The sequence below is a fragment of the Arctopsyche grandis genome, chromosome 3 (assembly GCF_051622035.1).
Source record: "Arctopsyche grandis isolate Sample6627 chromosome 3, ASM5162203v2, whole genome shotgun sequence".
Classification (NCBI taxonomy): domain Eukaryota; kingdom Metazoa; phylum Arthropoda; class Insecta; order Trichoptera; family Hydropsychidae; genus Arctopsyche; species Arctopsyche grandis.
Genome location: NC_135357.1, coordinates 19,643,019 through 19,659,724, shown reverse-complemented (window position 1 = coordinate 19,659,724; position 16,706 = coordinate 19,643,019). Strand labels below are relative to the sequence as shown.

At 32.2% G+C, this 16,706-nt stretch overlaps 1 protein-coding gene across 2 annotated transcripts in view; it reads right to left on the bottom strand.

Annotated features, from left to right (window-relative positions):
* Positions 1 to 16,706, bottom strand: part of LOC143909923 (serine/threonine-protein kinase 32A) — a 111,979-nt gene that overhangs the window by 16,903 nt on the left and 78,370 nt on the right. For both annotated transcript variants that reach the window (XM_077428196.1, XM_077428197.1), the window contains exons 5-6: positions 15,702 to 15,861; positions 648 to 685 (exon numbers count right to left, since the gene is read on the bottom strand). In XM_077428196.1, coding sequence (XP_077284322.1) covers positions 648 to 685; positions 15,702 to 15,861 — 198 coding nt within the window. The remainder of the gene's footprint in view (positions 1 to 647; positions 686 to 15,701; positions 15,862 to 16,706) is intronic.

Genomic DNA, 16,706 nt, shown 5'->3' with positions numbered 1-16,706 from the left:
AATACTTCATTTCGAGTTCGATTTCTCGCATCGCCGCAATATTAATTAAAATGTCGTCGAAAAGCGTTCCCAATCACTTTTCACTCTAAAGCGTCGATTTGAATGTGAAAAATCGTATTTTTTTTCCAAAATCGTTATTGGGCTATTTCAAACGTGAAATAATTAAAAGGCAGGCTTCAATTAATCTCAATTTAATTAATTGAATTTTCCGTGGAATACGGTGCGTTTCGATATACATATATGTATAGCATAGAGTAGTACGAATATAACGTACAAATTGACACATTCGACACATTTGCGGACGAATATTGAATTTTTTATAGAAATTCCGAAACTGTTTAAATTGCACTCGGATATTTTCTAACAACTCGGTCTGAATCGTTCCGTGATGATTTATTGACACAATTTAAAAATAATTAATGAGAATCGAACGATAATGAAGGCGAAGATAAAGTTTCGCGCAAGTTTTTATTGGTAACGTCCGCAACGAAGCGAGATAAACGCAAAACTTTACAGGATGATTTATTAGAAGCAAACAGATGATATATTAACTTATAAAATCGTTTTAATATCACCGATCAATTTTTAATTTTATTTTCTCAATTTTAAATTCATTGTGATTATAAAAGATATTTAAAAAAAATTACCTTCTTCATCCAAGAGAATATTGTCAGGTTTGATGTCTCTGAAAAATAAAATAATAAATGATGAATATTTCATATTTTTACTACACATACATATATGAAACTAAGAATTATATGATCCGTTATATTTGAAAGTGACGGAAGTCCAATTTCAGATCCAAAAACACTATTTCGGTTCCACATCCTTTAATTCGATATATCCTCAATCTCGGAAAAGCAGAATAAACTTATTACAGGCCACAAGTATTTATTGAATGTTTTGCGAGATATTTCTCGAAATGAAGAAAAGTGGATTTATGCCACTTTAAATTATAACGGCTCATATGTTATGGATCAAGATGATAAATAGTTAGTGTGATTAATAATAATTGTAATTAATAATCTTTAACTAAAGTTCACCCAATCTAACTTTCTTCCAAACTTGATTTATCGCATGAACCTCAAAGGTCCGTTTATATATGTAATCCAGCACTGCACTTCAAATTACACCTTATCATAATCGACCCAAACTTCAATAGGTAAATTGAGTGTTTAATTTTTTTTAAATATTAAAAAATCGAAACTTTTCTCTAAAAAAAGATACATATATGAAAAAAAATTACTTTTTCTTTATTTTGTAGACATAAGACAGTGTTTCAAATCAACGAATTGTACTTTATCTATGTACGTAGTAACAATAGATGAAGTTTAGTGATCATGCGAAAATTCGAACTCGAGATTTTGACTATTCGAACTCAGAAACGATCACTGATCACGTGTGTCTGTGTGTCTGTGTATTTTGGGATTTTTTGAAAACCGTTAGTACTATCAAACTAAAACTTAATATCGGTTACTAAAATGTTTATAGGTATGATGTAAATTTTGAAGTTCACCGGAAATGGTACCTCCCCTTATAAGTATTCTCTTTTTTTAAGGTTTTGGATTCCAAAACCGCTAAACGAATTCGAATGAAAATTTCAAACATCTAATAGAAATTTTAAATTTTATACAATAATAATAATAATTTTACCCCGACCGTAAGTAATAATTTTACTTTAGATAAACGAACCTTTTTATTTTTGTCTCGGAAGCCTTTCGTTATATTGAACTGAAATTTGATACATCTAGAAGTTTAAGCTTAATACCAAGTTATATAGGCATATAAAATTTGGTGAACACCCGTCAACCGGAAGTAGTTTACTCTTGTTCGATTTTTCTGCCACTTTATTTTCGACCCCATAAATATTTATGCTCTTCACGAGAAAATTCAAATATGATTATTGTATCAATGTCATTAAAATAATAAAAAAACAATGAAATTGAATCAACCGAGAAAGTGGAATTTTTTTCCATACACTATTTTTTCGATTCGGATTGGACACTCGATTTTTTCCACACACTGAACGTATCAAGCTGAAAATTAATATTTGTATTCTTTATGTACTAACTTATGTAGAGTTGGTCAGAATTTGTAACCCGGAAGTAATAATTTTTTTTAAAACAATATTTCATTATTTTATTTTGACCTTTTAAATAATTTTTATTTTCTTAATATTGTATAGATAAATACAGTGTATAATATTTATAGTGATTTTCCGTAATTAAAAAAATTTGAACAAAATCCGACAACCGGAAGTAGAACTTATGTCTTTTGTAAGTTTCTCTACATTTGCGCTCAATTTGTATCGAAAATGCTCTCATAGCCGGTATGTATGAACGAGTATTTACTTATGTTTAATTACCGAATGTTTTGTAACCTTCTTATATTCCTCAAATACATAGATTAAGTCGGGGGTTGGTCACATCCGATTTTTTTATTGAACGATGTTTTTATACATACATACATTAATACATATGTATGTGTATGTACATATATTGAATGCATTATTGTATTTCTGGACGTTGGCGACCATCTCGTCGATTATTTGTAGATATCCGCATCGGTCTTCAGCGGCTCTGAATAGTTCTTCGGCGGTCATATCGGTCCACATGCGCATGTTTCTAAACCAAGACAACTTCTTCCTGGCAATCCATTTCCTACCTTATATTTTCTCCATGGTTATCAACGGAGAAATTCGTATTTTGGACCCCATATCATGTGTCCGAGGTGCTCCATCTTTCTCCGCTTGATGACAGAAACAAGTCCCCTGCCTCTCGCTTTATTTGATATATTGGTCCACGAGATCTTTAGTTACAGAATAAAATATTGTAACGTACGCCACCGGTTAAGTGCAATCCGGTTTACCAGGTGGTTTAAATATTTTCGAGGGTTACAATGGAGACCCTCGGATTACGCCGAGTAGCATTTCCGCTATTTGGTATAATGCGGACGACCGTGAGACAGCGCGTTCCTGAGACCCTGCGACCAATTGACATAATTGGTTTCGAGGATTATCTCCAGGCTTAAGTGCATTCGGCTAACAATAGAGACTCATGAATGGACTTAGCGGTCCCAGGTCCTGGGTAACGGCACCCAGCCACTTTCCGCTAGAGTTCTCAGAACTGACAGCGCGAGACCGTGGGACCGCATATCTGGTACGTGACTATAACAATCGGTAAAAAAACGTGTCGAAGAAGATGAACTGAGCGACCTGCCTTTTATAAGCAGGTACTTAGGCCATACCACGGTATTCTGGACGGAGCACGGGCAGTGCGTGAATCTCCTCAATCACCCAATATATGCTGTGAACCGACATTGGCTTTTATTTGGATCCTCCACCCACCCCTACGCAACAATATTATATCGCTTTGATAATAATAAACTCGATTAGTAATATCAAATTAAATGAAATTTAAAAATTTATTTTATGTTAAGAATAAAAATCGAATTATTGATTTTGTAGAACAAAATTAATTTCTCAAAGCCATTAACGGTTAGATGAAGATAAATTTCACAAAGCACTTAAGTAATTAGTTTGGTAGTGTGCGTCACACGGCATAAAAGTGTCGAGTATAAATATTACGAGTAATTTTTGTAAGTGAACGGGGGCGTCGAAAGGCGTGAAATTGGGCATGACATGTCACGGGATAAAATATGTGAAATTGATTTTGAAATATATGTCTACACGAAAAGAGTTCTGAGGAAAAAAAATAAAAACGCAGAGCACCGCGGTTGACAGGAAGTACGCGAAAGTGTGAAAATGGGGATCGCGTGAAAAATCCTTCAACTTTAATTAACTTCCGCAACGGAAACCTTTGCTACGATACGAAAACGGATAAAGAGGGAGAACGAATAAAAAAGTTCTCTAAAATCCTGTGTCAAATTTACAATGGCAATGGGTGGCTCTTCTACATAGAAGCTTATTTTACTTGAATCTCTTCATGAATGAAGAATTCCAACCGAGACTGTATCAAACTTTAGAACAACTTTCTCATATATATCTACATACCTATGTACATACATACATACATACATCTTAAACGAAAAATAAACTTTTATATCCATTTCATTTAAGTTATCTCCATTTCATCCTTATAAATATTTCATTAGATAAAAATACGCACATATGTAGTTGTATACTTGTATTTCAAACCATACATATATAACATTTTAAGCATACATTAATATATTTATGTAACCGTCAAAGTGTATAACCGTATAAACATATATGTATCTAGTAGTTGATTTATATTCGAATACGATTTATCTAAAACCCCAAATAAAATAAATACATACATACATACATACATGTATGTATGTATGTATGTTACAATTGGTTATACGATTGACGGACGCTTGGATGAACGGACATTTTGCCGAACGGATACTTGGCCGAACGAAATTTTTAATTGTTTAGATTTATCAAATTTTAATTTGACATTTTTGGTCGTGGTAATTTCTGAATAATCTGTTTCCAGTCTAAAATAAATATTTTTTTTTCTCTTAAAATCTATTTGTTTACTAATTTTGTTTTATTTAAATTATATATGTATACACATGTATATAAAACTAATTAAAACACTTAATCTAATATTTTGCAACCACTCCTTTATTATGTATAACTTCTCCAATTCTCGAAGGCATCGATTCCGCTAATATTTTTAAGCATTCGCCTGTAATGTCGTCATACTCCACTTTTTCTAATGTTTGTATAAGCTGGTATTTACAAGTAGGCTTATTGCTATTAATTTTTAACCCCATTATGCCCCATAAGTTCTCAATCGGGTTTAAGTCAGGACTATTACCCAGCCACTCCAGCGTCGTAATTCCAAGTTTTCACACTACAAAAGTCGATCTTCTTTTTCGTTCTGGAAGTGTAGGATTTGATTTCATCTTGATATATTTGAGCACTGATATCTTGCTGCATGCAACTTGACCAGCAAAAATTTATCCATAAAAATTAATCTTGTCGCTCTGTTAAAATGAATCTTGTTGTACTGCTAAAATTAATCTATACATTGTATATCGTTGCATTGTAATTGGCCAGAAAGGCGTTTAAAGGTTTGCCTATTAGGCCTTCCTGATATATACATATGTGTATATAAAAATAAAATAAAGTTTCCGATCATTCAGCATTTCCAGGAATTGATTTATTCGCATAATCGTGGGAATATGATTGCTTCATACATTATTTTGTGAAGGAACCGATTAAAAGCTTTAATAAAATTTGCATTGAAAATGTGGTTTTCGCAATTTCCCGGCATACATATATGTATGTCATATTAAATATCTGCAAGTATATATATGTACATACATACATGGATATATACGTCTATATTATTATATAATATTATAGTGAGCGATTTGTGCCATTGATTAAGCCTGGGGACTAGATGAAATCATGTATAATTGAAGTCCTATTGAATTATACGGCCGAGTTCAAGGCTTCCATTCAAAATAAAGGATCCCGTATTAATTAACGATCACCGAGTTACGTCAAAAGGTCACATGCCAATTAGAGCGAGAATTTTGCAAGAGTCGTTTGATAAGCTGAAGCTATCTTGTTTATAAAATTGTTGAATGATGGATCTCATTAAATCAGTCTAAAATTATACTTCAGCATATAACCTAAAAACAAAACAAATGCATTTCCATACACTATACGCTATACTCGTGTATGTGTCGGATTGTATTAGCCCCAAAAACTTTTTCATTTATAGTTCGTTTTGTTTGAAAACAGAATGACTATAAGCGAATAAAGTTTAATATGTTTTTGGTGCGTAAATATCTGGAATAAATTTGCATAGTTTCCCGAAACTCGAGTAGGGTGTCCATAGCGTAGTGGGGTATCGTAGACTAAGTAGCATATTGTGGGACACGCCGTCTTGTAAAATTCCTTTGCCACAAAGATATTCAATAAGGCGTCTTTCTCAACATTCCACTAGACAATGTAGACTCCTGTCTCGTATAAAATACCACCATACAAACGAATTTATGTATACAACTACATATGTACATACACATTGTAGTCGATTGCTCTTAACCGTGAAGTGATCCACGCGTTTCCGATCTCGCTCAACTTATATTACAGAGTTTAACAGCAACAATGGCTTAAAGATAGCTTGCTGTTCAAAGCCTTACGCGTATGGTTTGTTGAGTCTCTCTCTCTTAAAATAAAACAGAAAAAACCCCAAGCTCGACTGTGAATATGTGAAAATATCTTCGTGTGACATCAAAGAAAAATGAAAATTCGGATGTGACCAAGCCATGACTTTATCTATGTATTTGAGGAATATAAGGTTACAAAACAACATTCGATATTGAACCGTACAGACACATTCACTCATACCGGCAGCATTATAGCTATTACCGCAAATACTAGCTATTACAAGCTTAAACTTGTAGATATGAAATTTCAGTTCAATAAATCAAAAGATTTCTGAGAAAAGCATAAAAACCTCGATTCTCTAGAGTTAAAGTACTACTTCCGGTTCAGGTAAAAATATTTTAAAAATATTATAGTTTAAAATTTATAATTTATATTATATATAAAAAAATTTCAGTCCGATTCAGTTAGCGGTTAGGGGCTAACTGAATTCAAAAACTTAAAAAAAGAGGACACCTAAAAGGGGAGGTACTATTTCTGGTCAACTTAAAAATTGGAAAAATAATTTACGTCGTAACGATAAGAATTTCGGTATCTGATACTGAGTTTCAGTTCGATAGGACTGACGGTGTTCAAAATATCCCCAAAATAAACAGACACACATACACACACACACATTTTTTTAGAACATGAAAACGTGATCAGTGATTTATTCTGAGTTCGAATCAGTCAAAATCTCGAGTTCGAATTTTCGCACGATCACAAAACTTCATCTATTGTTACTACGTACATAGCAAATGTATGTATTATATGTATGTACATACATATATAGGTATATGTATATACATATAATACATACATAAAAATATACTCGCAGTATTTTTAAAGAATTTAAAATAATGATTACGTACAGACTTTATATACCCATGAATACAATATGGTTTAACCGGGGGGAGGGGGCAATTTAAATGTTTGGGGGGGGGGGGAATTGACCAAATCATCAATAGTTCTTGTTTTTTTTTTCAGAAATCCAATTTCAGAAATGGTCTGTGTTGCCGGTGAATTTATCAATTTGAAATAGTCACATTTTTTACTGAAAATAAACAAATTCCAGACAACATAATCCACAATATGCCATTTGCATCGATTCATAATGTAATATTATGCAATTGTATGCCTGTATATGTAATTAATTCGGGATAAAATAGTTCCGGTAATAACCGGTAAATTTTAAAATTTTCCAATGCCGAAATTTTGTCGATTTACCGATAAACCAGTATATCGGTATACCGGTATTGCATTCCCTAGTAACAGCCCTCCATGTGATCGAATCGAAAAATAAATAGAAATAGCTAATCAGGCAGAAAACTTCATGTTCGCGATCCTCAGGAATACGATTGTATACGATTGTATATATAGGTATACGATTGCTATAATATGTAGATGGATAAATCAACTATAAGAGACAGTAAGACTATATTTGATGACTTATGATGGCTGTTTTAATGGTTTATGACCTTAATTTATTTTTAGAATTTGGTGCTGAAAAAAAGGTTGGGAAACATTGGTTTAGTAACGGTAACAAACAAAGATATTTAGAATCCTTCGGGAATCGTTTGCATGAATTTACCCCCCACTATAATTTTCAAATAATGAAGATGAAAGTTTTGTACTATACCCATATTACTTACGCCTTTCTCAAATTTGTCATGCTGCTACACAACTTCATATATGTATATACATACATGTATAGTAATCATCCTGGAAACGCTTAATCTATGTATCTATTTATCTATATAAAAATCAATGTTTGTCTGTTTGTCTGTCACGTATGCATATACAGGAGTTATTATGTGTATGTAAAAAATAAATCGCCCAGAAACGAGCACGGAAACGGGAAAAACGGGAATGATTGGCATTGCAACGCAATAATTTCAAATGTAAATTCAAATCGCCACCTACGTTGTTAGGGTAAAATAAACAAAAAATTGAATAATTTCAAATATGTTCGAATGGGAACGGAAACGGGAATGAGAACGTGAACGGGAACGAGAATTGCATGAGTTATTGTGGCATTGCAAAACATGCCGGGTTCAGCTAGTAATACATATGTACATACATATAAACATAGCTGGGTTGAGAATTTTCCACGAAATGAACACAATATGTTAGAGAAAACCGCATTAAAATTGAGTTTGCGCTTTATGTATTCATTTATATATGCACATGTGTGTATTCATATGTAAATTCATACACGCATATATGTAGATGGAAAGTAAAAACCTATTTCATTGTTTTATCTAAAAATTCAATAAAATAAAGGATTCAACATTCGAATCGTGCAAATGATTTCACCAGTTCTCCAAATATTGCGCGCATTTATCGGTCCTTTATTTATTATTCTGAAAATGTTATCTATGTATGTATATTAATATTATTGAAATCTACCAGAAATGGGGAGAGGGGGGATTCCAATAAACAGATTCCGCTCGGAATGACTTTAATTTGTCAAGCAATATCAATGAAACGAAGTATTCTATTTTTATATTACATATGTATATATGTATGTGTGATATGATGACAATCATAAAACCTGTCGGTTTGTGCAGACCGAATGATACTGTTTTTCGATAATTCGATTTTATTATATATGTATGTACATATGTACAAATGAACGTCATAAAATCACTTGATCACAAGAGAAAAACATTTGAAGCATCGTCTCGAAGACGTCCGAAAAAACAATAAATAGATAGATGTTTTATTTTTACTACGCAAGTTGAATACATATACATATAATACATAAATGTAATAACGCTTTATCAATTGAGCTCGCACCATTAAAATGTAAAATGTTTGTAGATAATATTCTCACGTATGTATTGTTCATATACAAATAATACATATGTAGATAGTATATACACTACACTAGCACAGTCTTCTCACGCAACAATATGGCGAAATAAAATAATAATTAATATACATTAAAGCTGAACCTCACAAGGGCTGCGGTAGGGTTCATATGTAAATTTGTAGCTTTCAACGGTATACTTTGATGTTTTTAGTAGATATTTAATATACGGCTGAAGAATTATCTACCCAGATCCCTCTGCCTAAAAACGAACTGTGCCGTAAATATTTTATTAAAACGTTTCAACTAGTTCACTTTGACCTTTTAAAAGAGCGTATTATAATATAAAAACATGGCGATAGTATTTAATTTTTCGCGATATTTAATTATCGGATCGATTTGTGAAATTGGTGTTTAAGTGAATAAGCTCGTTCTGTGAACGTTCGGAGTAGAACGGCAACGTCTTCGGCCAAATCGAATAAGGAAGTTAAGAGGAAATTGGCAAAACATTGAAGTTTAAACTTCCAGCCAAGCAGCAGATGTAAATTTTAGAGCAGAACTTGCGAATCAACTTAATAAAATTTAAACAGACACTCAATGTATCTGTTTAAACGACGTTTTCAACCTAGCTCTTTATTCACGTTAAATAGATAGTGTAAAAATTTGAATGATATGTGAAATTTATATTTAAAGGTCATACTATCCAGCACTGCAATTCAACAGTACAGCACAGCAGTGCAAGCAAAATACTACTTTTATAAATCTATACAGCAGCGTACGTTTCGGGACGTTCAGACTTGTTTTGGCCGTGTGCAAGGCAAAATCGACTTACATATGTACATTACAAAGCGCGACGATTCGGCGCAATATTACTTGCATCGTTTCGTCGAGTCAATATTGTCACAATATGACGTTTATGGTTAATACTCGTACACTCGCTACTATGACGTCACGTCATGCTATGTTTTAATAATGGCCACAGAAAATTTTGCTTGATACGATACGGTGACAAGTACTGTTGTATTATATAATATGAATAGATTTTGTCTATATGGAACATATCAATGTGTCCATATAGAGTGTACAAAAGAATAATAAATTTTCATACTGCTGTTTACATTCAGTTGCCGGTCTATGCTGTGCCAGCATGAATATGCCTTAATTTGTTTGTATTTTTGACTAAAACAGCGATAAATTAAAAACAAACTGAAAATTATCAAATAAAATGACGCTTAATACTTTTATATAAAACTAGTGTCGTGCCCATTGATTTCAACGGGTGGTTTCGGAAAGGAATTGAATATATATATATATATATATATATATATATATATATATATATATATATATATATATATATATATATATATATATATATAAAGAGACGCGATGTAAATATGTATATAAATTGTATATACATATATATTCTGTATGTATATAAATTGTATAACTCATTGTATTATTGTACATAGCCATTAACATAAAATACTTATATAAATCAATAATAAACTTAAAAAAATAACTTAATTTAGTAATAAAACGTGAACAAAGAGAACTTATTCATTCACTTGATACACGCTTCATACATTTTAGCAAAAATTCAATTAAATCACAAAATAGCAATTTCCAACTACGAGCGTGTAACTAATTGTAGAAACATCCGCTGAAATTCTATATGTATAACAACACGACATTCATAAAATAATATCTACAATAACGTAAAACAACATCAGTACGTGACGAGACACATTGTTAATTTTTTTTAATTATAAATTACTATCTGTATTACCCGGCTTCGCTCAGTATTTATAATATAAACCGTTTAAACATGACTAAGCTAATAGTAAACATTTAATTAAAAAAAAAAAAAAAATAATAATAATCTTAAATTTAAAAAAAAATTAAAAAAAAAATTAAAAAAAAAATCTTTTTTTTTGCCTTCTAGGGCTTCGCCCTCGGCGCCCCCCTGAGCCTTTGCCTTCTAGGGCTTCGCCCCTCCACGCCCCCATGAGCAATTGCCGTTTAGGGCTTCGCCCCCCTTAGCTGATGCCTTTTAGGGCTTCGCCCCTCCGCGCCCCCATGATTAAATGCCGTCTAGGGCTTCGCCCCAATGATCAGTTGCCTTTTAGGGCTTCGCCCCTCCGCGCTTCCATGATTAAATGCCGTCTAGGGCTTCGCCCCCCTTAGTTAATGCCTTTTAGGGCTTCGCCCCTCCGCGCCCCCATGATTAAATGCCGTCTAGGGCTTCGCCCCCATGATCAGTTGCCTTTTAGGGCTTCGCCCCTCCGCGTCCCCATGATTAATTGCCGTCTAGGGCTACGCCCCCCTTAGTTAATGTATTTTAGGGCTTCACCCCTCCGCGCCCCCATGATTAATTGCCGTTTAGGGCTTCACCCCCCTTAGTTAATGCCTTTTAGGGCTTCGCCCCTCCGCGCCCCAATGATTAATAATAAAGTATTTTATAACAGGGACGATTCCATATAGACACAAAAAATGCTCGAGTTGAAAAATAATAAAAATTTTGCATTAAATAAATACATGTGTTTTTATGTAGAATAATATAAAATATCAATATCGGTCAGTTGGAGTCCCGACACAAGGCCTCTCGAGTAGTCCGGGCCCTGGAACTTTATCTCGGCTCCCCTCCATCTCGTCGGCCCTGTATGTATGTATAAATTGAAGATGATGTGCGATAATTAATATGAATAGGTTGTTATATTAAAAATACGCTGAGATATATTTATAATATAATATGCCTAAAATATCATTTTCATTTCTAACTGAAACAGAGGTTAATTAATGAATAATCGAATCGCGTTCGAAAGATAACTCGGCATTTTACATATATGTATGTATGTACATACATATATGGCGTTCAGTGAATGTAAATTAATTTGATTGCTTGTTTGATTCGTCAGCTACCGTTTAATTGAATTCGCTTTTTATGATTGCGAATAAACATTACAAATACAAATCAATATGAGTGAAATACGGTAAATTTGAATCGTGGATAATTAAATATTCCGCTACGTTATGTCTGTATGTATTTTTACGAACTATTGAAATCTTCATATAAACACACCAATTGTTTCCGATTTCACTGTTAATTAAAAGTTCCAATACATATTAAAATATAAATAGTGAGAAATATTAAAAAAAATGTATAAATTAAATGGAATCTGACTGAACTTTGAAAAATGAAATCAGTGCGGAATTCAAGATGTTCTTAAATTAAACTGGAAAGTAGGTTTTTCATTTTTTTACTTTATTTATAGAGTATATGTATGTATATCCTGCATTTGCGTAGCTAGGAATTTTAGGGACTCATGCAAAATTTATTTAATTTCTCCCTTAACCTGATTTTGTAAAATATGAGATGAAATAATTCAAATTTTTTGCTGATACATTTTTTTGATTTTTAAATGCTTTTTATTATTACGAAATTATGTTCACAATACATCTTATATCTATTTTAATAGCTATTGTTCAACTGGACATTTTCAATTTTACAATTTAATTTAATTTGGTTGGCATAATAGGAAAAAGAGGTCAAAAATCTATAAGCTGATACATTTTTACATAGGACTATTAGTATAATAATTCTACAAAAAAAGTAATTTCATCTTTCTCAATTTAAGTATTGCAAAATTTTGTGATGAGTCTTATGGATATATTTCCAATTTAATATTTTTTTTTGATAATGGCATTACGTGATTAATTATCCCACTTGAAACCGAATGGCTTTTTATGGTCTGCAACGATACAAGCCCAAATAGAATCCCGGACAGTTTACTACGTGCGGGCAATTTTTTTCACGAGAAAAACTCACTCACTACCCCCTTTCATCCACGCTCACTAATAAGTAACTATTAGTAACTCAAAGTAACAATACTGATTGTAAAATATTATTATTTACGAGGAAAGCAGAAAGTTAACTGTCAAATATTAACAACTCACAAATAAAACTTGTAAAACAGCAAACTGATTTACAAGTTTTGCTTCACGTTGCTTAACGAAATTAAATATTTTAACCAATCATATTCGAAAAAAGAAATTTCACTCTATAATTATATATATTATATAATATTATGTTATATACAGGTATTATATTATATAATATTATAATGTTATTGTGATTATGTTATTGTTATATTATAGTTATAATTTTTTTAGTTGTTGCTTTTGTTATTTGTTAAATATTCATTAGCAATTTGCTACTATTTAATTAAATAAATAAAATTCTTTAATTTATTGTCGAATATAAATGAATGTCTTCATTGCCTATTTATTCATAGTTATGCGTATTTTATTTTATTTTATTCATATGTATGTACATAAAATGTGCATATTTTGAATAAAATTTTGTTTTTCTTAATATAATTTTCTTCAACATAAAATTTCAAGAAATTTTATTAAAATTATAGTTTATTTTATTCAAATTTTATTAAAATTTTAGGGGGGAGGCGGCACTTAAACCAATCTGCCTAGGGGCGCCATATACCCTCGGGCCGGGCCTGCATATGACATATAAAAAATTGACTAATTCAATTTGATTTAATGCTCGCCGACTATATAGAAATACTTGACATACAAAGTTTATTATAATTTATTAATTTTCAAACAAAATATAATTTTCAGTCACTTTTTTTAAAATTTTATTTTAAGAAGTTTGATTCAAATTTTCAGGTTTTCGTGTAAACATACATGCATATAATGGTCATGCAGTTAAAAGACTTAGAGAAGATTGGAATTTATTATTTTCTATATTACGATTTTGATTAAAAATTTGAATGAAACGTCGGTAGGTACAGACTTGAGGTTTACTGCTTCGGGGAACTTCAGCCTTTCATAGGCGGAATTGAAGTTCAAGCGCGCGACATGAATCATTGTTAGAAGTTTGTTCGGGAAAGTTTGTTCGCGATCCATATTGTTGTGTCGGCTATACGGGGTAGTTCAACAAAATGTCGTACAGGAAATGTACTAAGATCGACAGGGGTGGATAGGTACATAAAGGGTCGGATCGAATCAAATAACCGGAAAAAATACCACAAAGGAATTCTCGACAGTACCTACTCTCTAAACCCGCAGTTAATCTAACGAGATAAAAATAATCGCAATATTGATTCACCGTGTCATTGGTTTTTGTTATGCGTTAAAAAATATATGAAAGAATGGAGTGAATTTCACTCACATATACATATTGAAGTAATTTTCCCCCATTTAGAAGAAAATATACACAAATAACACTGTTCGACACGAAAATGGTTCAGAGACGAGATATGACTTTTCTTATAGATCTATGCCCATTAAACACGAATCTGGTAATAAAAATATTGATTAGCTCGAGATTCGGAGATATATGTGTTTTTTAAATCGCGCGATTTTTCTATATCTTGGTGTTTTTCGGTCGATGTCTCAAAATCTGTCAATTTCCTGTTCAAAATGAATATTGGAATATATAGTCGGCTATTTTATCTTTCATTTTTAGTACTTTTCAGCTTTCGAATTTCTCTAAGTAGTCGTCCAGTTCAACTCAAAAGTCAAAAGTACGTAATTTCACTTGGGATTTCACTGTTAATACTATTTTATATTGAGTATTTTCTATTGAAACATGTTAATTGGAATAATGTTCTGGCCACACTATTTTGAATAGTGTGGGCAGAACACTATCCTAATTAACATGTTCCAATATAAAATAGTATTAACAGTGGGAAAAATTCCCAAGTGAAAATAAGTACTTTTGACTTTTGACTTGAACTGGACGACTACTTAGAGATATTTGAAAGCTGAATAGTACTACAAATGAAAGATAAAATACCCGACTATATATTCTAATATTCATTTTGAACAGGAAATTGACAGATTTTGAGACATCAACCGAACACCAAGATATAGAAAAATCGCGCAATTTAAAAAGCACATATATCTCAGAATCTCGAGCCAATGAACATTTTTTATTACCAGATTCGTGTTTAATGGGCATAGATCTATAAGAAAAGTCATATCTCGTCTCTGAACCAAAAAAAAAAGTCATTATTTGTCGAACAGTGTAATCAAAAAGAAAATCGTTTTCTTTTCGATTCTTGAAAATATTCTTGATAAATACATACATACATATGTACATATGTACAATAAAGGATCGGCAAATATCATACATAAAAGAGCTCAAGCCGGCACCTGCACGTAAACAGCAGTACGGAAACTATTATTTAGCATGTTCTATATGGAAACATTCATATGCTCAGTAATGTATACGTGACGTACAGAAACAGCAGCAACAGACACGATCTATTCATATTATGCAGCAGAACATGTTGCCGAAACGTATCGAGCGGAACCAGTTCTCTTAGACCATTGAGGAAATATTCACGCATGAAGTGACGTTATAGTGGCGAGTGCACCCATACTAACGAAAGTGCTACCATGTACATATGATTTTTTTGGGAAATGTCTTATTGTGAAAATATTGACTCGACGACAAGGCACAAGCAATATTGCGCTGTATCTACGCGCTCTATATGTATGTACATATATGTAAGCCGATTTTGCCTTGCACTCATCCAAAACAAGCATGTAGTGCCGAAAACGAGCGGTGCTGTATAGCATAAACAGAACTAGTCTTTTTCGTGCAGCGCTGTGCGGTCCTTAAAAAGTCCTTGTATAAACGGTCCTTCAAAAGTGCCTATATAAAGGAAATGAATTAAAAATCAAGTTATGTATTTTTGGTGAAATTTTGATTACCTGTGAAGTATTCTTTTGCCATGCAAATAGTCGAGCGCTGTTGCCAGTTCGTATACCATAAGCACAATGGATTCTTTGTTGAAAGCGACCTGATGTTGAATATGATATCTCAGATCTCCTCCTAGTAGTAGATCCGACACCATAAATAAGTCTTCTTCATCTGGAAAATTAACAAATACAATATGTATGTTGCTAATAGTATATGCATAAATACATACATAACATTGTATAATACGATGCTGGGCGGTTTTTATATAACAATCTCATTCTATGACAATTTAAACAAAATAAACGTGAAAATGAACTGTCGGGCAATCTACTTGGAAAAAAAACCAGAATCCTAATATTAATGTTTATCTGCTTTCAAATTAAGGTTTAGCAATGAGTTGATGCCAAGGTGAGCTTGGCTCTTGGCTCAAGCTACACGCCAAATTTGAAATTTATATATACATATAAGAGTTAAAACTATAAATATTTATATATTAGAGATAACGAGAACCTATAGAGCAAATTTTAAAAAATATAGAGTGAATTATAGGCATTTAAACAATTAAAATCTGATACGGCCATTTCACGGCAAACAGGTTAGAAGACAGTATAACGCGGTTGACGTTGGCGTTGTAGACGTCAGGCAACTCGACGAGCTCGAAATTTGAAACGCGTTGTATACGATATTTTATCTCCAACGTAATGGCAGACGATACATTAACGTATATTGATGACCAAAATGAGCAATATGGCAAAGTATGAAAACGATCGGATAAGAGATATAAAAAATTACCCCTTACACGAAAACCATGTGAACTGTATAAGAGGTATATAAAAATAGATTGTAATGATAATTCATATACTATTAATAAATTAAATATGTACATATAATACACTTGTGCAAATAAATAATTTTAGCACGATTGGCAAACTTCGACGTTTGCAATTTTATGTTCATATTATGAATATGTCAAGCTCAATATTCATAGATACTACATATTAATTAATTATAACGTC